General features: G+C 27.6%; 1 protein-coding gene and 1 non-coding gene across 7 annotated transcripts in view; one reads left to right on the top strand and one right to left on the bottom strand.

The window, feature by feature from the left end:
• The window catches only part of LOC111690812 (maternal protein pumilio), a 352,313-nt gene that overhangs the window by 318,833 nt on the left and 10,086 nt on the right, over positions 1–23,394 (bottom strand). For 5 of the 6 annotated variants that reach the window (XM_046950482.1, XM_046950480.1, XM_046950483.1 and 2 more), the window contains exons 2-3: positions 20,060–21,620; positions 17,503–18,264 (exon numbers count right to left, since the gene is read on the bottom strand). In XM_046950482.1, the coding sequence (XP_046806438.1) occupies positions 17,503–18,264; positions 20,060–20,314 (1,017 nt within the window). In that variant the 5' untranslated portion in view covers positions 20,315–21,620. Of the gene's footprint in view, positions 1–5,742; positions 5,892–17,502; positions 18,265–20,059; positions 21,621–23,394 lie in introns of those variants that run through there. The other variant, XM_046950486.1, reaches the window with a different exon arrangement.
• On the top strand, positions 22,252–22,346 carry Trnay-gua. Its single transcript has 2 exons — positions 22,252–22,288; positions 22,311–22,346. It is a non-coding gene; the product is annotated as a tRNA-Tyr (tRNA).

Genomic DNA, 23,394 nt, shown 5'->3' with positions numbered 1-23,394 from the left:
TGCCAGATTCTAAGTAAAATTTTCATTAGGAATTTTATCAGATTCTGAGCAACTTTTTGCATAAAAGTTGTCAAATTCTGATCAAGTTTTTCTATAGAAAAGTTGTTAGATTCTGAGCAGCTTTTTCTAAAGAAAATTTTTTATATTTTTAACAACTTTTGTACAGAAAAACTGCCAAATTCTTAAAAACATTTTCTATATACATATAAGTTGTCAGATTCTAACATTTTCTTTAAAAAAAATTGTCAGATTCGGAGCAACAGTTTTTAACAAAAATTGTCAGATTCTGAAATGACAGATTATAGGAAACATTTTCTATAGAAAAGTGTTTAGATTTTGTTTTTTTATATAATCCAAAAGTAGTGCTGGGATATTTAAGTAAATCTAAACCAAATGAATCTTAGCTAAGCTGTTGACTGGTGAATACCGACCACTCATTTGCACATGTGTTTAAAAATACAATAATATTAGCAACAAATAATTAGAAACAAAATATGTAGAGTAGTTTTTTTTTTGTATTATCGATTTTCACAACAATTTCGTGTTTGGGTGATGAATAAAATAAAGAACAAAAATATTAAAGAAATAAAAAACTTGAATATATTTAAGTAGTTGTCGTACAAGTAGTTTTTCTATATATATAATTATGTTGTTTTTATAAATGTATATTTCTATGTATATCATATTTGTATGTTAAAAGTACAAAGACCTCAGGAGTTGGAAGAAAATAGAAAAAGAACTTAAGACGACATTTAACTCAGTGAATCAAAAAGGGCACATGTTGCAGTAACGTTTAGAAATTTAGCAGAAAATATGTAAATATATCATTTTATTAAGTATTAAATTTTTGATATTGTTTCCGAAAGAAATTCTTTCGATTGACTCAGAAGTTTTCTACTACTGAATAGCTTTTTGTATAGAAAAGTTGTCAGTTCCTGAGCAAATATAGACAATTTTTAGTTAAAGAGAATATTTTTATAAAAAGAAAATTCAGCCAGTTTGCGAGCAACTTTTTCTATAAAAAAATTTTAAGATTCTGAGCCATTTTATTTTCTTACAGAAAATAAGTTTGTTTCTGAGGAACCTAAAAGCTGTTAGCTATGTAGCAACTGTTTCAATAAGTCCAGTTTCTGAGCAACTTTTCCTATAAGTTGTCAGTCAACATCTTTTTTTATAGAAATGTTTTCAGTCGGTAAGCAACTTTTCTATAGAAAAAAAGCTTTTCTATAAACAAGTTTTACATTTCTCAGCAACTCTTTCAATAGAAGTGGTTAGTTTATATCAATATTTTCTGTTAAAGTATTGACAGTTTTTAACAACTTTTCTGTAAAATGTTGTCAAATTCCAGAGAGTTTTCTTTATAAAAAAGATGTCACTTGATAGCAACTTTTTCTATAAAAATGTTGTCAGTGTAATAATTTTTTAAAGTCAATAAAAATTCGACATATTTCCCACTACTGTAGGTACTTAGAAATAAAACAAAGAAGAAGAAGAAAAAAACATATGTAGGGGTATTAAAAGAAACCGTAAAAGGTGAAACAAAAAAATAAACAACATCAAAAAGGCAGAGGAAAATACTCAACAGACAGTCGAATCAACCCAACCAACCTGTGATTCAGTGTTTCGTTACTTTAACCAAAAAGGCAACCCAGTTTTTTACTTCTAAAAAGCAAACACACACTCACAGCAACGACTTTTCATTCACAAAAAATATAAAAAAAGTAGGAAGTATAACACGAGTCAAAAAAGAAATGAATGAGTAAAAAAAGAAAGAAATTTATTAGAATTGTATGACGACGAGACTAACTCTAGTTCAAAAGTATTTGCACATACACACAGAGCAGATTTTATTAGAAAATGTTTTAAGACGAAGAATTGAGTTGTCATCTACATTTTTATTGATTGTTTTTCCTAGTAAATTTTTCTTTGTTTTTGTTGTATTTAATCATCAACATTGACAAGATGTCGAAATGGTTTAAATAATGGCTGTCATAAATTTCTGATATGTTTGGTGTATTTCAAAGTTATAAATTTATAATGGAATGCTAGTAGTAAATATTTGGAGGCATACATCTATAAAATAATAAATGTAAGTGGCATGTAAGAATCAAGTTTTATAAATTTTTCTAAAAACAAACTTATAGGATGGGAAATTTTGTTATGAAAAACAAAATGCCAGAAAATTATTTGCGGTTACTAATTTCTTTTAACAGCAACTAAAACAGTTATTTTATTTAAATTCTTATATCTTTCAGAAGATCGAGAAACGCAATTGTTGCAAAGTTTTAGTGTATAATTTACATGCTTTTGCTAAAAAAGTTCCTTCATACGATTATTGATTATAATTCACACAAGTTTTTTCTTTGTCCATCTATCTCACCGCCTTTGTTTTGATTCTACATTACACTGCATTAATACATATTCTGTTTTAGCAATCATTATTACAAATTATTTTTTTCACAGTGTTTTTATTTTCAAATGTGATGTGTTTATTTAAAATATTTTATTGGACATCAACTGTTAAAGGTGTATGAGCATTTAGAACCCTTTTATTTTTAAAATTGATTGCTGTTGGGGTGTCAGTCACTGCAGTTTTAAACGAAAAGAAAAAATAAAAGAATTATGTAAACATAAAGTTATTAGAGTTGAGGAACTTTTTTGTTTAGTTTCTAAAATAAAAATTATCTGCTTTAGAGCAACTACTCCTGATTAAATGTTTGTTTTTTAGCGACTTTTTCGATTAAAAAATTGCCCCATTCTGAGCAACTTTGTCTATTAAAAAATTGTGATCAAATTCTAAACAACTTTTTATATAGAAAAATTTACAGATTTCAAGCAGCGTTCAGATTCTGAGCAACTGTTTCCAAAGAAAAATTGTCAGATCGAGAGCAACATTTTTCATAAAATGTTGTCAGATTCTGAGCAACTTTGTTTATAAACTTTGTCTAAAGAAAATATGTCAAATCCTGAGAACATTTGCCAGATTAAAAGCAACTTTGTCTATGGAAAAGTTGTCGCATTCGAAGCAACTTTTTCTACAGAGAATTTGTTAGATTGTGTGCAACTTTTTCCATATAGTAAATAGTAAATGTTTCAGTATTTGAACAACTTTTTCGGTTAAAAATTTGTCCTATTCTGAGCAACTTTGCCTATTAAAAAATTGTGATCAAATTCTAAACAATTAAAAAAATTACAAATACCAAGCAGCGTTCAAATTCTGTTTTTAAAGAATTGTTCATAAAATGTTTGTTTATAAACTTTGTCTAAAGAAAATATGTCAAATCCTGGGACAATTTGCCAGATTAAAAGCAACTTTGTCTATTGAAAAGTTGTCGCATTCGAAGCAACTTTTTCTACAGTGAATTTGTTAGATTGTGTGCAACTTTTTCCAGGCGAAGGTTATTAGAATCTATGAACTTTTAATATAAAAAAGTTGTTAGAATCTGACCGACTTTAGTAAAATACTCAGTAATTTTGTCTATAGAAAAGATGTAAAATTCGAAGGTACCTTTTCTATGGAAAAGTTGTCAGAATCTAAAAAACTTTTTCTATAGAAAGTTGTCGGAGTTTTTATGTAACTTTTCTTAGAAACTTTTTTCTGTAACTTTTTAAAAAACTTTTTCGGTGGAAAATATATTTTCCAAGTTACTTTTTCTATATAGAAAAGTATTCAGTTTGTAAACAGGTTCTAACTTAATTTCACTAAATTAATTCTTTAGAAAGAAAATTTGTATTCTGCATTATTAAAAAACATTTTATTTCCACACCTTGACCATCAAAGTTCCCTCTACATTTTCATGTTATTTAAAAGCAATAATATTTTTTGAAATTCTCAATCATTCACATTTGTTGTAATCACCATACATATTTTCTTTTTCAGCAAATGACATTCTCCCTTATACGGTTTCAAAATTTAACACTAAGCTAATCAAGCAGAAAATCACTTTTTCCACCACAATATTTAAAAATCAAGCTTTTCCCTATTTTTGCCATTTTTATCTGTCTGTCAGTTTGTATTTGCATTTATGTGTGAAATACATGCTATTTTTTCTGAATGTCTATCTCTCAGTGTGTATTATTTAGGCAAAAAAATTATACAAATGTTCAATAATTGAAACCGGAAAATATATATTTTAATTTAAATGTTTGTTATTTTTGTTAAAGAAGAAAAACAATAGATAGACTTTAGTAAAAAAAATAAAAAAGAGACTCAAATCAAACTAAATATACTCAAAAACACATATTGTATTGCTTGTTAAGGTCTTTGACAATGATGATAGAAATGGGAATGGAAATATAAATTTCTGGTATAAGTTTGAACACAAAAAAATAGTATCAACCCTAAACAAAACTACAAATTTTATAACAACAGATAAATTAATATGAGAATATCATTGGAATATGGTGTAAAAACAACTCAATTATATAAATATTTAGATGGGCAATTCATTTTAAATTAATAGATTTTGCTTTTCGATAATCAATGACAATTGAATTAAGAAAATTTATAAAGTTCTTGAAATTTAGTATATAATTTATACTAAACAAATTTTAATCGTAGAGATTTGATGGATATGAAAAGTTGTCAATTTCTCAGTAACTTTTTCCATAGAAAAGTTGTCAGATTCTGAGCCACTTTCTATATAGAAAGTTGTCTGATTGTAAACAACTTTTTAGGACAGTTTCTAATCAACTTTAAATATGAAAAGTTGTCAGTTTTTGATCAAAACAGAAAACAGTTTGTGAAATCTTTTTTGGAAAGAAAAGTTTTCAGTTTCTGAGAAACTTTTCTATTAAGAGTTGTCAGATTCTGAGCAACATTTTTAAAAGAAAACTTGTCAGTATCTGATAAAATTTTTCTATAAAAAAGCTGTCAGTTTCTAAGCAACATTTTCTATAGAAAGTTGTAAGATTCTGAGAAACTTTCTCTAAAAAAAAGGTGTTATATTCTGAACAACTTTCTCTAAAGAAAACTTTCAGCAACTATTTGTATAAAAAGTTGTTGGATTCTAAGAAATATTACCAATGGAAAACTTGTCCTTTTCTGATTAAATCTTTCTATTAGCAACTTTTTTCTAAGCAACTTTTTCCATAGAATGTTGTGAGATTTTGAGTAACTTTTCTAAACAAAATTGTCAGATTGTGAGCGACTTTTCTATAGAAAAGTTGTCAGATGTCTGCTTCTAATGAAAATTCTTTAAAGTCAGTTTTTGATCACCTTTTTGTCAGTTCCCGAGCAGCTCCGAAAAGTTGTCAGTTACAGATCAACTTCTTGCTGAGGAAAGTTTTTTTTGTAGAAAAGAAAAAGTTATCAGTTTCAGATAACTTTTTCTTTAGAAAATGTTGTCAGTTTCTGATAAAATTTTGAGCTCTTGCTTGCTGAGCAACTTTTTATAGAGAAAACATGTCATTCTCTGCACAATCTTAGAAATAGAAATTTCAGTTCCCGATCAAGTTTCTTAATAAATTTTCCTATTGAAAAGTTGTCAGTTTATTTTACTCTACAAAAATTGTCTAAGGAAAAGTTGTCTGTTTCTTAGCAACTTCTTATTACAAAAAAAACTAGTTTCATTAACTTCTAACATTTCATTTAATTATTTCATTGAAACTTCCTATGATAAAATAAATATTTTATAATTTACTCAGATTTGACACAAGACCAAAAAAAATTGTCTTATTCAAGATTCATTTAATAGAACTTTATGTGTGTAATAAAATTGATATTGTAAAGTATTTATTTACCATTTCTTGTGCTGTTAATGCTACATCCTCAGCATTACGTGCATCGAATATAAATTCGTGTAGAAATTTCATCATGAGTAGAGCTGGATTTTTTTTTTTTGAGTTTTTTGTTTTTCAATATATATACAAATTTACAAACACTGTGTGTGTTGAAGATTAAATCTTTTTATTTTTATTATTTACAAGAGCAATATTAAAAAGTCGTTAGATATCGAGTTAAGTTGTAAATCCGTTAAAGGATTTTAGAGCATTAAAATTCTTTAAATGCTAAAAGAAAAGATAACACGCACAGAAACACGCACTTAGTTAAGCTTAATTTTTCAGGTGATTTTATTATTTGTAAATTATTTTCTTTAATCGATTTTATTTACATTCACAGTAGGATATTATTCACAATAGGTTGATAATATTTATAAATTATTATTATTTACAAATTAAATTAGATATTTTAAAATACTCAAATGTATTCTGAAAATAAGAGAGATTTGTTTAAAAGGATATGATCACAATTTAGTATTCACTATATAAATAAACATTTATTCACAATATTCTTGTTACAATCACAATAGCTTCATTTTAAAATCAATATATTATATTTTATTTAGTATTTTTTTATAAATTAGAAACACACGAATTGAATTTTTTCCTTAAAACTCTCACGGCAGCTGGTCAATTATTTTCAATATTGTTCGCGTTTGTAAATTTTGTTTGTGGCAATTTATTTAAAAGGATTTTAAATCACATTTTTTGTTTTCTTGTATAAAACAAGTCCATGAATCAGCTGTTGGCTGTCTCACATAAATTTAAAATACAATTCTAGTTCTTGTTACAATTTAAATTACTCCAGAGCAAACACACACACACAATACTTTGATGACTACATACGAGATACAAATTGAAATATAAATAAAAAAAAAAACAAAAATACACGACTGGTAGTAGAAGTACAAGATTATTCGTCAGGCATTTTTCATTATTTTTTTCTTACATTATTTTGCATTGTGTTTTAACATGTTTTCTCTAGAAATCCCGACAATATAATTTTTTATTTTCCTTCAAAACACGAAAACATGGAGGAAAAACAGCAAGACTTTGTTGAATAGTATGAAAATTTAGTTGAAACGAATTGTAAAAAAAACTACAGTTTTAGATATTAAGTTCAGTACTGAATAAATTTATTATGAAAATCAGGTTATAATTAAAATTTAATCAACTTTTTCAAATCGATATAATTTTCTTCTTGTTCTGATCATTCAAAACAAGCCTTTTTCCAAATAAATGTAACATTCCTAAAGATAAACTTGCTAAATATTCTAACAACTATAGGGTAAACATAAAAAAGAGTAAAATAAACCAAAGTGGATTAAATTGAAATAACAAAAACAAAACAACAAAGACGACAACAAACAACTGTGACAAACAAAAGCTACAACAACAGAAATACAGAATGAACAAAAAAAAAAAAACAACCAACCAATCCTTGGTATTAAATCCACAAGTATGAATGTGTAGATTTATATTGGACTCGTATGTTTGAGAATTTATTTATATGGATCACGTGTACTATAGAGACCAGCCAGCTACACAGATAATTGGATGGATAATGGATTTATGTGAAAGAAAGGTGCTATTGGTTGGTATTGGTTATTCAAGTGGATGGAAGGATAGTAATTTCTTTTCCTACTTTGCACTTTTAATAATATAAAATGTAATTTTTCTTTTTTTCAATAAAAAAAAACACACACGTGTAGGAATTATTTTTAAGTAATTACTTGTTATTTCATTAATAATATTTTGTAGGTGTAAACAATATTATAACGATTATTATTTTTAGGAATATTTAGAAACAATAAATAATAAATTTAGGTAGGTTTTTTTCTTAGGAAAATTTTAAAAAGTTGGAAAAAGTTATTATCATTTTTTAGAAAAATAATTCTTTAAGGAACATATAAGTAGTGAAGATTATGATTAATTAGAAGAAGGGCAGTTTCCAAGTAATTTTTTAAAGAAACGAATAGCTCTGACTCCAACAAATTTTCCATAAAAGTATAATGGATGTTCTATAGAAGAACTGACTGAAATTCTAAATTTTTTCTGAAAATGGAGACCCGATTAATTTCTGTAGAAAATACTTTAGATTCTTTAGAAAATAAAGACCAAAATCTGAGCAATATTCACTAGAAAATATGCACAGATTCTGACCAATTTACTTTTAGAAAATAGGCTCAAATCTGAGCCTTTAAATTTATAAGAATCGAAGCAAATTTTCTATTAAAAATTATTCCAGATTTTGATAAATTTTCTTTTAAAAATGTGCTCCGATTCTTACCAATTTTATATTAGAAAAATTTTCTATAGGAATTTTAATAAGATTCTGATCAATTCCCTATATAAAAGTTTGCTTGCATTCTCACAAATCTTTATAGGAAATTTTGAAAGCACTGTGAACACTCTATTCCATGTTTATAAGAGAAAATTTTTTGAAATTCTTTCTATAGGAAAATATTGTTCTGAATCTGATAAATTTTCTTTGGAAAATATTGCTCAAAGCACGGTTGTCAGATCTTACAACGTTCTCAGGAAAATGTTCAGAAAATGTCTAAAATCATTACCGAAAATATTGAAAAGACAAAATTTGTAAGTTGACAGTATTATTAGACATTTTCTGCACAATTTACTGCCAACGTTGTAAGATCTAACAACCGTGTACACATAGCATTAGACTCTGAACAGGGTGGGAGAACAAATGTAATTGTAATTGAAGCGATACCAACTACAATTACTTTTAGTTGTAATTGAAGTTTTTCCAATTATAATAGTTATAATTTATTATTAACTAATTACAGATTATATTCAAATAGTTTTTATTGGAAAAACTTCAATTACAAGGAATTGTAATTACTATTTGTAATCATTACCCACCATGCCAGATTCTGTACAAAGTATAAAAAATTAATCTCGAATTGTTAAATATTTCTCATACTCTGAACAATTCTACCATATTTTTAATTAAAAATTTTGCTCAGATTCCGCATATGATCTTATAGTTTTTGATCAACCTTGAAAATGAAATGTTGCCGATTTCAAAAAATTGTTTGATAGAAATCTGATCATTGTTTAATAGAAAAAAGAGTCTGATAAATATAGAAGCATTTGTTTTGTTTCAGACTTTATAACTGTTTTAATTTAGAGTAAAAATGTTTATTTCTGTCGCTTTTTTAGAAGTTGTGCAATCAGATTATGAATTATAATTTTAAAAACCGCAATTGTGTATATAGTACATCAAAGGAAATCGAGTGTGTTTGGGATAACGCGAAATGCTCGCTTTAAACATTTTATCACAAAATTTTTGTAGAAATTTCTGGTGTTTTTAAAAACAAAAAATATTTTTTTGGTATTTAAATATTTTTATTTTTTATTTGTTTTTAAGTAACTATTATTTGGAATTTATTTTATTATTATTATTTTTTTATTTTGCATATTTTTTATTATAAATCATTATATGTAATTTTCAATTAAAAATTTATTAAATGATTTTTTGTAATTTTAATGATTTTTCTTCATTTTAATATTTTTTTCTTTTTTCCGCAATAATTTATAAATTTGCGTTAAATTTTATTTTATTACAAATTTATTATTATTTTTTTTAATCATAATAAAAATTAATCATTTTTATTTAAATTTATCTAATATTTTTCAAATCACATTTATTTTTCTTTTAACAGACCGTAACACACCGTTTATGTTGAGTATTTAATACAATCGATGGTTGACAACTGAGAATAACTCTCAGACTCAGTTCGACACACTCGCTGTGTTTAGCGAACGAACAAAAATGTAAAAAAACAAACCAAAAGTGTATTGTTAAGTAAATGCTTGAAGAAATAAAAAAAACTAAATTTCCAAGTTTTGCCGCAAAATGTTATAAAAAAAGAAAACAATAACAACAATAATAAATTAAAGAAATTGTTTTGCAAAAAAAAATATACAAAATTTAAAATTGCGTGAATTTAATAATTAGAAGAAGTAAAGTCAATAGGTCAAACTAGTTTATACCATAAACAGGATAAAACAGAACAGAAAAAGAAGTTAGTTGTGTTAGAGCAATACAAGTGCACTACAAAAAATTATTTGGTTTTTTTTCCTTTTAAATTATAATTATAAAAAAATCAGTAAAATATCATGACACTTTTAAAACAAATTGTTAACACTGGTTTCATAACAAAACATATGAGTTTAAAAATATAGAGAGCTTTTAAACTCATTTTTTTTTGCTCATTAATTAAAAGAGACACAACTAGAAAACGGCAACAAACAAAACTCTAGGGTTAAACGCGAAAAGAAAATGAAAATAGAACAAAACTAAACCACAAACATCTGATGAGTAACAAATAATACATGAAAGAAAGAGCAAAAAACATAAACAAAACAAGATTCATAAAATAAATAAACAGCATTATTTTTCTATTAGAATAAATTATAGAATTTGAAAAATAAAACAAACAACAGAGAACTCTGTAAAGCAAAAGAAGCCCTGAAAAAAAACGTGCGCAACTTGATGAACGAGTTAATTGGATATTTAGACTCCATGTGAATAAAGTTTGTATAGATTTCGAATGAAGGGAGTATAAGAAAATAACAAGAAAAATATTCAGACATGTGTTCCGTATAAAGTTATTGGACTTCATAAAATGTAGAAGAACGAAAACTTGATATTTTATGTAAATTGCAATTTTGTGATTTGTTTTGTTTTATTTATTATTGTTTTAAATGTTTATTTAACATTTTTCCAAAATTTTCCATTTTACAAAAAGTAATGTTTGCAAAAAACAGGTGTTCATTGTTTATGTTTTTGAGTGAATAGTTGGCAATACTAACAAAGTTAACTGAGCTTAAATCTAAAACAGGAAAACACAATCATCGGTTAAAGTCCGCCTAAATTTGTTTCGAGTTTAATCTAACAGCAAGTTAAGCCTAATTTAACTGAGGAATAAGAAACCCACCCTTAATCAGATATCTTTCCCAAAGGTAATACAGCTCTTTAGAAAATGTACATTATAATCATATAACTTTTCTACAGAAAAAAATTTCATAAAATGTAAATCTAAGTTGCTCAGAACGTGAACATTTTTCTATAGAAAAAGTTGAAAAAAATCTGACAATTTTTCTAAACACAAAGTTGCTTAGGACCTGAAAATTTTTCTTTAGAAAAAGTTGCTCAGAATCTAACAACTTATTTATAAAAATGTTGCTCACAATCTGAAAATGTTTCTTTAGGAAAAGTTGCTCCGAAACTTATAATTTTTTGTATAGAAATAGCTGCTCAGAATGTGATAATTTTTCTGAAGAAAAAAAGTATTCAGATTCTAACAATTTTGCTGTAGAATATGTTAATCAGAATTTAACAATTTTTCTATAGAAAAAGTTGATCACAATCTGAAGATTTTTCTACCCAAAAAGTTGCTTACAATCTAGCAATTTTTCTTTAGAAAAAGTTTCTGACAATTTTTCTGTAGAGAAAGTTGCTCACAATCTGACAATTTGTCTATAAAGAAGTTGTTCTACAATTTACAATTTTTTAAGGTGCTCAGAATCCAACAATTTGTCTAATAAAAATTTTTGTTAAAATCTGACAACTTTTCTATAAAAAAATGTTGTTTTCTATAGAAATAATCTTTCTATAGAAAAATTTTTCACAATCTGAAAACATTTGTATGAAAAACTTTTCAATGGAAAAAGTTGTTTAGAATTTTAACCAATTTTCTACAAAAAAAAAATTGCACAGAATTTTTAAACTCCTAATAGAAGCAGGTAGTAAAAGTTGCTCAGAATGTGAAAAAATCTATAGAAAAGTTGAATCTGACAAAACCGCTCAGAATCTGAGGACAATCTTCTAGGCATAGTTGCTCAAAATCTCATAAATTCTATACAGAAAAAATGCTCAGAATATGCAAATGTTCTTATAGAATAAGTTGATCATAATCTGACAAGTTCTTTAAATAAAAGTTGTTCAATATCTGACAATTTAGGAATTCAAAATTTGTCTAAGAAAAATTTTTGCATCAAAAAGGATTAAGAAAAATGTTTATAATAAAAGATTTTCAAATAATTTACTGTTTATTTAATGTGTCGTTAATCGATTTTAAATCATTTTTAATCACAAACATAAAATTGAATATTCACACAATCTTTAAATTAGTTTTTTTATTTTTAATTTATTAGAATGCAATGAACTTTATTTTATATTCAACGGTTTTTTTTATTTTTAATTTGAAATATGCTTGACTGACGTTTAATTTGAAATAAACACACGTTCCGCATTAGATGTACAAAAATATTTGTACAGATACAACGAAAAATAAATAAATAAAGCAGACCAGATAGTATACATACATAAATATTGGTCAAATTTGTTACCAAAAATAATTAAAACAAGAACATGTCTGTCTGGCATTTTTTTTAAGTGGACTGAGTGTTTCCATTTATTTTATATTTTTTATTTTTAGTTTTATTAGATGTGTTAGTGTGTCTGGGAGTATTGGCCGAGTTCGAATAACTGTTAAAATGTTAAATGAGTCACAACATGGGGATGTAGCTCAGATGGTAGAGCGCTCGCTTAGCATGTGAGAGGTACGGGGATCGATGCCCCGCATCTCCAAATACAATTTTTGGAAAATTTATATTTTTTTAAATTAAATTTTTACGAAGTATTAATAATTTTGAACATTATAAAGAACTGATTAAAGAACAATAATTTTTAAATTAATATTTTTTGTATAAGCTACTCAGTGATTTTCCTTTAATTTAATCTTAATTTGCCAATTAGATTGTCGCAGTTTAATAAATCATTTTGTATTTCCTTTAATCACTGCAGTTCAATTAGCAATTATTCTAAATCATGAAATAAAAATTAATTCCAATTGCATGTGCTTTGGGAAAGGGTTTTTCTCTCATTGATGGATGTAGTTGATATGTTTTCAGTTTGTTTGTTTTTATTTAGTTCAGTGTTATCTCTATTTCAAAACTAAGGAGGCTTGTTTTCTTAAAACAAAGTCCAACATCTTGTATAATGATAACAACAACAGCAACTTAAGTAATTGTCATGATTAAAGTCTTGAGGAAGAAAATCAACTGCAAAAACAAAAAGTTGCTGATGAGATGAGTGAAAAAACTTGCCAAACATGCTGATTAAATGTGTACAATGTACATACAAATGACAACCGGCATTTTTTATTTCTACTGTTATGTGTATTTGTTGTATTCTTCCTTTTTTTTGCGCAAACAATAATAGAAAATGAAAATGAAAACAACAATAGCAAAATACAAAAAAAAAAACAAACTTTAATAGAAAAAAGCCAATGACTACTAACGAATGTGTCATAGTAGAGAGAGTAAAAAAACAAACATACTTTTATACACACAAGAATATACATATTTATGTAGAAAATTATCAGCCGTTTAAATAGCGAAAAACGTCGAGTTCAGTAAAAAAAATTCAATCCACTCTCAGTATTTATTCATTATTCTCTCTTTTAACTTTATAAAATATTAAAAAATTTTTCTCTTTTACACCACCATACATTAATATGTATGTATATTTACAAGGTAGTCCTTCTCGTGTTACATGACAATAATTTTTCAACATTTGTACTCATCTCTCTTCCTCAAACTTCATAATTTTTTTCAAAATCCTACTCTTACAACTTAGAAGTAGTTTAGATTTGACAAATTCAGATGTTCAGATTCTGACAATTTTTCCAAAGAAAACTCTTTTCTCATTCTGGTAAAAAAAAGTTGATAAGAAAGTGTGACAAATTTTTATAAATTATTATAGTAAAGCTCGTTCTGATTCTAACAACATTTTTATGGAATAAGTCTGTTATGATTCTGCCAACTTTTCTATAGAACAAAACTATTCAGATTCGGATAACTTTTCTATAGCATAAATCTGTTCAGATTTTGACACTTTTCTATGGAATAAGTATATTCTGGTTCTGACAAATCTTCTCTAGATTATGATAAAAAAAAGTCTGTCCAGACTCTCACATCTTTTTTATAGAACAAATGTCTTCAGATTGTGACAACTTTTCAATTAAATAATTCGGTTCAGATTATGACAACTTTTCTCTAGAAAAAACTTTTCAGATTATGACAAATTTATATGGATTTGTTTAGGATTCTTACAACTTTTCATAGAAAAACTTTTTTAAATTCTGACAGCCTTTTATTAGAAAGAGTTGTTCAGATTGTGACAACTTTTTATTACAAAATGTTGTTCATATTTAGACAACATTTCTACAAAGCAATTTCTACAGATTCTAACATTTCTATATAAAGTCGTTTCTGAAGAAGTTGCTTTGATCCTTTTTAGGTATAACTTGCTCAGATTCTGACATTTCTATAGAACAAGTAAGATCAGATGACAACAAAGGAATTTCTTCAGATTCTGACATTTCTATAGAAAGTATTTTCTGCAGAAGATGTTGTTTAAATCCTTTTTAAGTAAAATTTGCTCAGATTCTAACATTTCTATAAAACAATTAAGATCAGATTTTGATATCTCTTCTCTAGAAAAGCCTGTTTTGAATCTGATAAAAAAGTTGTTCAGATTGTGACAAATTATATATAGATTTTTAGACTCTGTAATTTTTTCAGATTATTACAACTTTTTATAGAAAAAGTTGTTCATATTCAGAAAATTTTTTATTATTCAGATTGTGACAACATTTCTATAGAGTCTTTTCAGGTATTGAAAACTTTTCTATTTAAAAAGTCTTTCCAGATTCTGTCAACTTTTCTATAGAGTATGTTCATATTTTGACCACTTTTCTATAGAAAAATCTTTGCAATTTTAATTTTTTTGGAAAGATCAGTTCTTTTTTGCAGAAGATGTTGCTTTGGTCCAAAAGATGTTTAAAAAATGATGTTCAGAACCCGAATATTTTACTATAACTATGGAAACTTAATAGATTATTGTTTTAAATTAATATAGAAATTGGCATCACTGATTTATATTTAAAAATCTCCCCTGTTATCATTGAATCTAAAAGAAATTCTCAGCACGTTTCATTGTTGTTGTTGTTGTTGTTTAGTTATGTATATTATTTGTTGTTATTGTTGGTGATGATGGGGTTGTATCGACCAGAGAGAAACGATGAAATATTTTACAAAGTTTATTCTTTTTTTTTTGTATTTGCAGTTCATACACATATTATTGTTTAATGATTAAAGTTTTTGCTATTTCTTCTTCTTCTGCTTTCGATACTTGTGCTTCTTCTTTTTTAAGTGGTTTGATGTTTTTTAGTGCCCTAGTCCCAAGTTATTTAACTAAATAGTGTGTAAGTACTATATTTTTCTTTATTTTTTTGTTATCTCTGTTTCCTTCTTTTGTTTAAAATAGTGTTTCATTTTCGGATTTTCGCTACAGACTACATAATTTTATGTTTGAGTAGATTTTTTAAATAATATCTATATATTTTTGTACATTAGTATTTATTTCTTGTTCTTTGCTCACGTTTTCTTTGTACTTGACATGTGAGTTTTATAATTTATGGTTGAACGTTTTTTTTTTTTTTCTTATAGGATGCCTTACAAAAATTACTTTTTTACAAACATATTTATTTTTAAAGAAGATTCTCTTGTTAGAAATTTAACATTATAAAGAAATTTTTCTACAGAAACTGTGTGACGGAGAAATTTTGTACGGAGGAAATATTTTTCAGAATGGCAAAAATGTTCTTCAGTTCAGCATTAGTAAAATTTTCTATAGAAAATGTTCTATATAGTCGTAAAATGTTTCTATAGGAAAATTTGATTCTCTATAATTCTGGAAAAATAAAGTATGAAAATATTTTTTTTTTTTTAGAATTAGAAATCGCTAAAAATACTTTTTATGAAAATTCAACATAATAATTTGATTCAAGATAGTTTTGTTAAAATTTTAAATATATGTCATCGAAAACTAAAATAGTTTTCAACTTTTGAATTAAAATTCCCTAAAAGTTATTATACAAGCTATTTTTACAGTTGATATCTATGTATTCGACGAAAAAGTATTAACGAATGTCTTATTTTTATAAAGTAAAAAAATAAAAAATAAAATGTATCATTAACGTAAATATGCGAGAAAAAAATATACTTTAGAACAGTATTTCTAATTAAAAGATGGAAAGAAAATACATGTATACTTGTTGCAACCGTATCTGAAACTCTTCGACAACAAGACGGTGAAAAGAACGCAAACAAAAATGGAAAAAGTCAGCATAAAAAAAATAGAAAAACGCATTGAAAGCTCATTATAACAGCTCTAGATGTTTGAATATTTTAAATTGCAATTGCAGTAAATATGTATCTAAGTAGATGAAGAACATATAAACATTCACAACTATTCAAAGAAAAGACAAAACACATTTAGTATTTCTCCATCAGCTAATGGCCAGGAAGACAGGCAGCCAAAGAGACAGTCTGAAAGATATAAAAATAAATACCTTCTACTACTTTTGCTTGTTTATATGGTGGAAAAATCTAGAATTAGTTTGCAAAAGAAAAAATAAACACTCATACAAAGAACAACGTCGACGACGACAACGAGAATTTTAGTTGCATTCATACTTGCAACTTCTTTTGTTGTATTACAAACTTATTTCATACAAAAAAATCTATATATAAAATACCTGAACATAAAGTATAAAAGAAAATTTACTAAATACTTAAATGTGCAAATTTGCACTTAAAGCGTTGTAGATTTTGTGGTATGTTTGCATGCTACCAGCTAGCTCAATACAAAAAAACAACATGTGTTGCATGCTGTATATTTTATAAAAATTTATATATATTTTATATTTTAAATCTCTGTCTATTTAATGGCAACAAAAAAGGGAAAAATTTATTTAATTTGCCGTAATAATCGTGTTGCATTTTCATTAGAGAGAATGTACAAAATTTAATTATATTCATTTCTTAAGAAAAATCCGTTTAAAGTGTAGTTTGAAAGCTTCTGAAAAAAAATTTAAAATGTTGCTCAGAATCTAACAAGTTTTTCTCTAGAAAAAGTGCCTTAGAATCTGAGAATTATTCAACGGATCAAATTTATTCTAGACCTGATAATTATTCTGTAGTAAAGGTCTATTGACTTTTTATTGAAAAAGTTGCTCAGAATGTGACTTTTCAATAAAAAACAGATGATCTGACTTTTTTATAAAAGAAGTTGGTCAGAATCTGACGACTTTTCTATACACATAGTAGCTAAGAATAACACTTTTTTATAGAAATAGGAGCTGAGAACTTTTCAGAATCTGACTTTTCTACAAAAAATATATATCTAAGGATCTGTAAACTTTCTTTCAAAAAAATTTCTCAGATGAAAAACTGACATTTTTTATATAAACAAGTTATCAATCAATATAGTCTGTCAGTTGTCAATAGTGATTTTATAAAACCTAACCCATAAATAATAGTTGCTTAATAATTCTCCACCTTCTTTTTACCAAACGAACAATTTACTAATAAAAACATGGCAAAAAAATAAATATATTAAATTTCATTATCAATCATATCTAATGGCAATAGATAATACCCATTATTGACAATGATTTAATTGTGGACAAAAAAAATATGATTTTATTTAATCAATGATACAGTGGGGAGAAAAGAAGTATCGTAATAAGTAATAAACGGTAATAAACTAATGAAATAAAATGTTTAACAAGATATAATACAATTATCAGAAACTACTTTTCAACAACAATAACTATTACTTACCGCTGCGGCATTACGTGAAGCGGCTGCAGCTGCAGCAGCTTGATTATTCATATATTGATTCTGTTGTTGCATCATACCCAAGGCAGCGGCATGTGGTTGTCCACCCAGATAAACCAATTCACCGGGACCAGGTTGTCCGGGTGGGGGAGGTTTTGGTACACCAACACCATTCATGCCTACGCCTGGATGTACGCCTGGATGATCATAAATGTTACCGGTTGCAGCTTGCATTGCTGGTGGCATTTGCATATGAGTCATACCAGCTGCTATAGCAGCAGCAGCGGCGGCGGCAGCTGCTGGGTTATTCATGGCGTGATTGAGAAGGTTTGAATTATATTGATGAGATTGCATTTGTGATGGATGTGGGGGACCATGCTGTTGATGTTGAGGATGAGGAGGCTGCTGATGAGCAGGATGTGGTGGTTGCTGCTGTTGTTGCTGTTGTTGTTGCTGCTGCTGTTGTTGTTGCTGTTGATGATGCTGATGTTGAGCAGCTGCGACTTGTGACATCATTTGATTATGTTTAGCAACGGCAGCGGCCTGTTGCATGGCAGCCATACCAGCGGCAGCAGCTGCAGCAGCAGAATTACCCATTTGATTTGGACCTCCCATTGAGGGATGTAAACCACCATTAGTGCCCATACTACCCATGCCACCGCCCATACCAATGGGACCAATTGTACCGGGACCACTACCAGGTGGTGCGCCAGGTGCAGCGTTGGCTGGGTTCATTGGAGGATTGTACTTCCATTTATCGGGATTCTATAAAGTGAATTATAAAATAAAAATTGTTTTAATAACATAGTTTTCAAACTTTTATTTAAGTTCCTCCACTACCACCGAATTTATAAAACTTTTGAAACATAAGAAAAACATATAGAAAGCCATACACGCAAAGAGAATTAAGGTGCCTTACAGCAAATTCCAAAAACAATCTATTTAAAATATCGGAATATAAAGGACTCCCGAATATCTTTCGAAAATATATTGGTAGTACTTGTTTATTATCTAAAACTGACAAAGGAAGTTGCACACGGCTATTGAAGGGTTGAATTTATAAAATGCACAAAAAGCCAACTTATACTCAGATTGACCTGTTTATAAGAAAGGAATATTCTTTGTCTCCAAAATTAACAACTTGAAAAACCTTCTAATTTGATGGATAAAATTAAGGAAACACAATCTAAATCAATTTTGTGGCAGAACTAAGGACTTTTAAGAATAAGTCTTTAAATAAACCCTCACAAAACGGATACGTTTCGATTTTATCCAGCAAAAAAAAAAAACTTAGAAAAATACTATATGTACATAATTAGAAGAAAGAATAATCAAAAAGACTTATGGCTCAAAATGAGGTACTACTGCATGTCACAATTGCTGGAAAAAGTGTAATCAGACTTAAACTACTTTAGGCTTAATCCTATGGAAGAGATATAGATACTGAATTTTTAAATTGTTCTAAATTTCAGCAAATTAGGAGTAACATTTCTCACTAAAACCATATCAAGAATATACTTATATATGTACGAATAATGATTAACGTAATTTGGCTTTTTGAGATAAAGACGTTCGATAATGAACAAGAAATCGAATAAATTTTAACCTAATTTTTATATCTAAAGATCTTATCGATACAGCCCCAGATCGACAATACCAGTCAAACAAAACCCCAACTCCAAATGAAGATAAAAAGATCTGAGAAAAACGTCTTAAAAAATGTCGAAGCGCTTTATGGCTATATAAGCCGAATTGAAAAGTTGGACCAAAACAATACAATAATGTGAAACAGTATGAGAACGTTTACCACAAGACTGCAATTTACCGAGTAATTAAATTTGAGGACGAACAAGCTCGGCTCGAACATCGAGATAAATAAAAAGTTAAACATAAATTTGTGACTATTATATGGATATCATTGAAGGATTCCGTGACATCATCAACCACTACTGGAATACTAAAATGGATTTTGAAACATCAAAGGACTTATGGCTGATACTTGATATAAAGAAAACCAAATGCGTTCTGAAAGGACTATTAATGGAACATTGTCATATTAGTGTTTGAGTGTCAGTAAATGGGACAATAACATATCAGACTTCTGCTGGTTTTACAGAAACAATTTAGAATATACTAACCTACAGTATATTATTCTTTGAGTATTACAGAGATATTCAAATTACATACCTTGAATTTTTTCTTACTTTTTAGTGAACTGACTTTCAGTTTACTGTACAATTTTCCAATGTTCCAGGTTTAAAAATACCTAGGGAAAAGGTTCCATGACAAACAGGGGAGATTGTGGGACTTAAATCTCACAGTCAATTAGGTTTTATCAAGGAAATTAATCATTGTTCGACAAGGTTTAATAGGGAATATAGATTCTTAATTTTTTCTTTAAGTTACTGACTTGGTAAATCTTTAAAGTTTACTTATCTACTTTCTTGTTTTCTTATATTGTTTTTTGTTTCTCACAATAGACCCTATCTTCTACGGGTTTTAGTTTGCATTATAAAGATACATAGCCTAAACCTACTACTATAGAAATGTAGATACTTACATCAATGGTATGTTCATCACCACAGGCCCAACGTGCTTGCTTCTGGGCAAATTGAGCTGCATATTCAGCAGCTGCTACATCATGTATACTGCCGCCCGAATTTCCTACACCCGGTTGAACTCCACCCGGTGAGGGACGTGGAAACACGTAACCTACTGCTGCAGCGGCAGCAGCAACATCATCTTGAGTGCGCGGTACAGACTGATCAACACCGCCGCGCACTTGTCTGTCATCGTTACTGCCCAATAACTTCATGTGTGTTGTTGTATGCTGTTGTTCTTGTTGCTGTTGTTGTTGGTGTAGATGAGATGAAGCTTGTACAGCTGACGCGCTACTGGAGTTCAACGAATTAGATGTTGGTTGATTTTGTGGTAATGCCGATGAGGGCAGATTTGATAAAGAAGTAGGTGCTAGTAGAAAATTATGTAAAGATTGACGCTGATATTGTTGTTGCTGAAGATGATGTTGTAACGTTGAATTTGATGGCCCTGTTTGGTTTGGTTGCTGGTGATGCTGATGATGCTGATGATTAAGCGGCGTCGAATAGTAGGGCGATGGTGATGATGATGATGTTGGTGGCTGATAATGTGTTGAAGACACTGTGGACTCAATGGGGGCAAAGGATATTGCAGTGGTCGATAGCAGCTCTATTTTGAGGCCGTTATTTTACACAATTAGGATGTTTAAAATTAAGTTTATTCTATTATATTTTTTATTTAATACAAAATCTTGCTGTTAGTTAAAGGAGCAATTTTTAGCAAGAACTTTTGTTAAGATTTTGTTTAATTTAATTACAAAATACGAATTTTATTTTCTTTGTTTGTCGGGTTTCTTTTTAATTATTCTCTTTTAAGACTCACAAATTTTGTTTGTTATTATTAGAGATTTTTGCAAATTTACACAAATTGTTGTTGTTTGGTTTTCTTTTATTTCTTAATACACGTTAAACGTTACGATTTAAAATTTACCGAACGCGTTCCCGTAATGTTTTTCTTATCAATTTTTACAAAAATTAACAATTCTTCTTAATAAAGTTAAACTGTTGTTTTATATTTTTACACAAATTTTAACTTAAAATTATTTTTAATTTCTATTTTTTTTATACACGAAAATAATTACACAATGACAAGGTGGTAAATGACGAACGACGACGACAACAACATTAAATAAAGTGTTGCATACACATTAAAAGATGACAATGGTTGATTATATTGGATTCTTTTTTTTTCTTCTTTGTTATTTATTTATGATTTAATATATATTTTTTTCTTTCGATTTGTTTTTACATACAAGAAACCGTTATATTTTACTTTTATGTCAATTGAATTTATTTCTCTTTATTCTCTTACAGTATCTCACCACATAACAAAAGAGAGTGTTGTGTCAGTGATGATTGTTGCTGTTGTTATGTAGTTGCAGAAGAATAATGATGGATCAGTGATGAAATTTTTCAATATTATAAAAAAAATCTTTTTACATAGATGTTATTTATGGTTGTTGTTGATTGATATCTAATTTGCATAAAAACTAATTAATTTTTTTTATACAGAAAATTTTTACACTGCAACGAAAAAAGAGAATAAGAATATATTGAAGGATTATTTTTGTTTCAAATAAATATAATTTTTTTTATTATATGTATAAATATAAATAATGTTTACAATATTAAGAAAGTGTTATGTTATATGACAATGTTGTGTTTGTTGTATTTGCATTAGATTTAAAAATATTAGGTTAAATAATAATAATAATAAAATTGTAGTATGTTAAGTAACTACTTTTGTTACCCTACGCTAAAGGTTAATATATTGTCGTAATGTGAGGGCTTCAGTACACATCGTGACTATAGCTTATAGTTTTAAAGAAGTATGTAAATAAAGGGTACTCATCTTGTCAATATAGCAGTCCTATTTGCTACTATGACCTAGACGATATGCCCTTACAGCTTTGTGCAGTAAAGGCTTTTCCGTTATGCATATCGTTATATAGGCGCCTTTAAGACTAATGTGAGTGGTAGCGGATAATCCGATTTCGTGTGTATTGAATAAACAATATTATTTTTATTAGTGCACTTTTCAAACAAATTTGTTGTTAAATGTTTTTATTATCTTAATCATTTATTAAGTTTATCTGTTAAATTTAAATAACATTGGTTTAATAACAAATTATCAAACATTTAAAATCAAATCAAGCCTTCGATAGCTCAGTTGGTAGAGCGGTGGACTGTAGTATATGATTTGTGTAAAAAGAAATCCATAGGTCGCTGGTTCAAATCCGGCTCGAAGGATTTATTTTTACTAAAATTCTTTATAAATAATGGTACTTATAAGAGTTAAGACGAATTTAAAATACTAATAGTAAACATATTGCTGAAGTAATAACTGTTTGATCGATCATATGTTTTTTGAAATCAAAAAGTAGCCATTGACATTTTTGGAATTTAAATTATAGATTATACCTATTAGACCGAAATATCTATTGTTTTTTCTAGTTCAAACCTATAAAATTGGTCGATTTCGGATATTATATGTGCTGTCTTTAAATCTACAGAAAATTTTATAAAGATCTACAGTAGGGTTTAGAATCTAAACTTTAGATACATATGATAAACTAGTTACATATTTCATCGTTTCAATGTGAATTTGATGTCTCTGAAGTAAACTACTAAAGGCAATATCTCTAAGATAGGGTTTTTAAATTGACAATCAAATGCCAATTAATAATCAGATTAGTTAAACTCAATATAAATTCAATCTGATATTAATCCCCTTTGATATTTTTGAGTACAAGATTAAACTTTGCAGTGTTGCCACACAAAACAACATAAAACATACTGTTTGTTATTCATTATAATTCATCACCTAAAAATTTACCCTAAGAATAAGGGATCCTATGAAGCATTATTTGTGGATGTTACAAACATGATCACAAATGCATAATACCGCTTTCTTCACTAATTAATGGTGAAGGGTAAAAATAGCACATGTTGCAAAATAACACACACAAAACCAATGACAAAGGCGCCGCTTGACACAATGAATAAATAAATAAAATATTAAGTTAATTTAAAAAACATTAAAAAGGAAATTTAATGAAAAACTTTAACGAACAGAAATATTAATTAAATCAAAAAGAAAAATACAACAGACAATTGGAAAATGAAATGAAACAAGACAAATTACTCACTGGCACAAGAAAAAGGATAGAACAGAAGAAAAAAACATTACAACAAAAAGTATATACTAGTTATATGGGAAAATAAAAATCTGAATGTAAAAATGTTTCCACTAATAAGAATACCAAGAAAAAAAATCAAATAAAAAGAAAAATCAAAT

The sequence above is a fragment of the Lucilia cuprina genome, chromosome 4 (genome assembly GCF_022045245.1).
Source record: "Lucilia cuprina isolate Lc7/37 chromosome 4, ASM2204524v1, whole genome shotgun sequence".
In the NCBI taxonomy this organism is placed as follows: Eukaryota; Metazoa; Arthropoda; class Insecta; order Diptera; family Calliphoridae; genus Lucilia; species Lucilia cuprina.
Note: the sequence above shows the minus strand (reverse complement) of the source record. Positions and strands in the feature narration are given on the sequence as shown.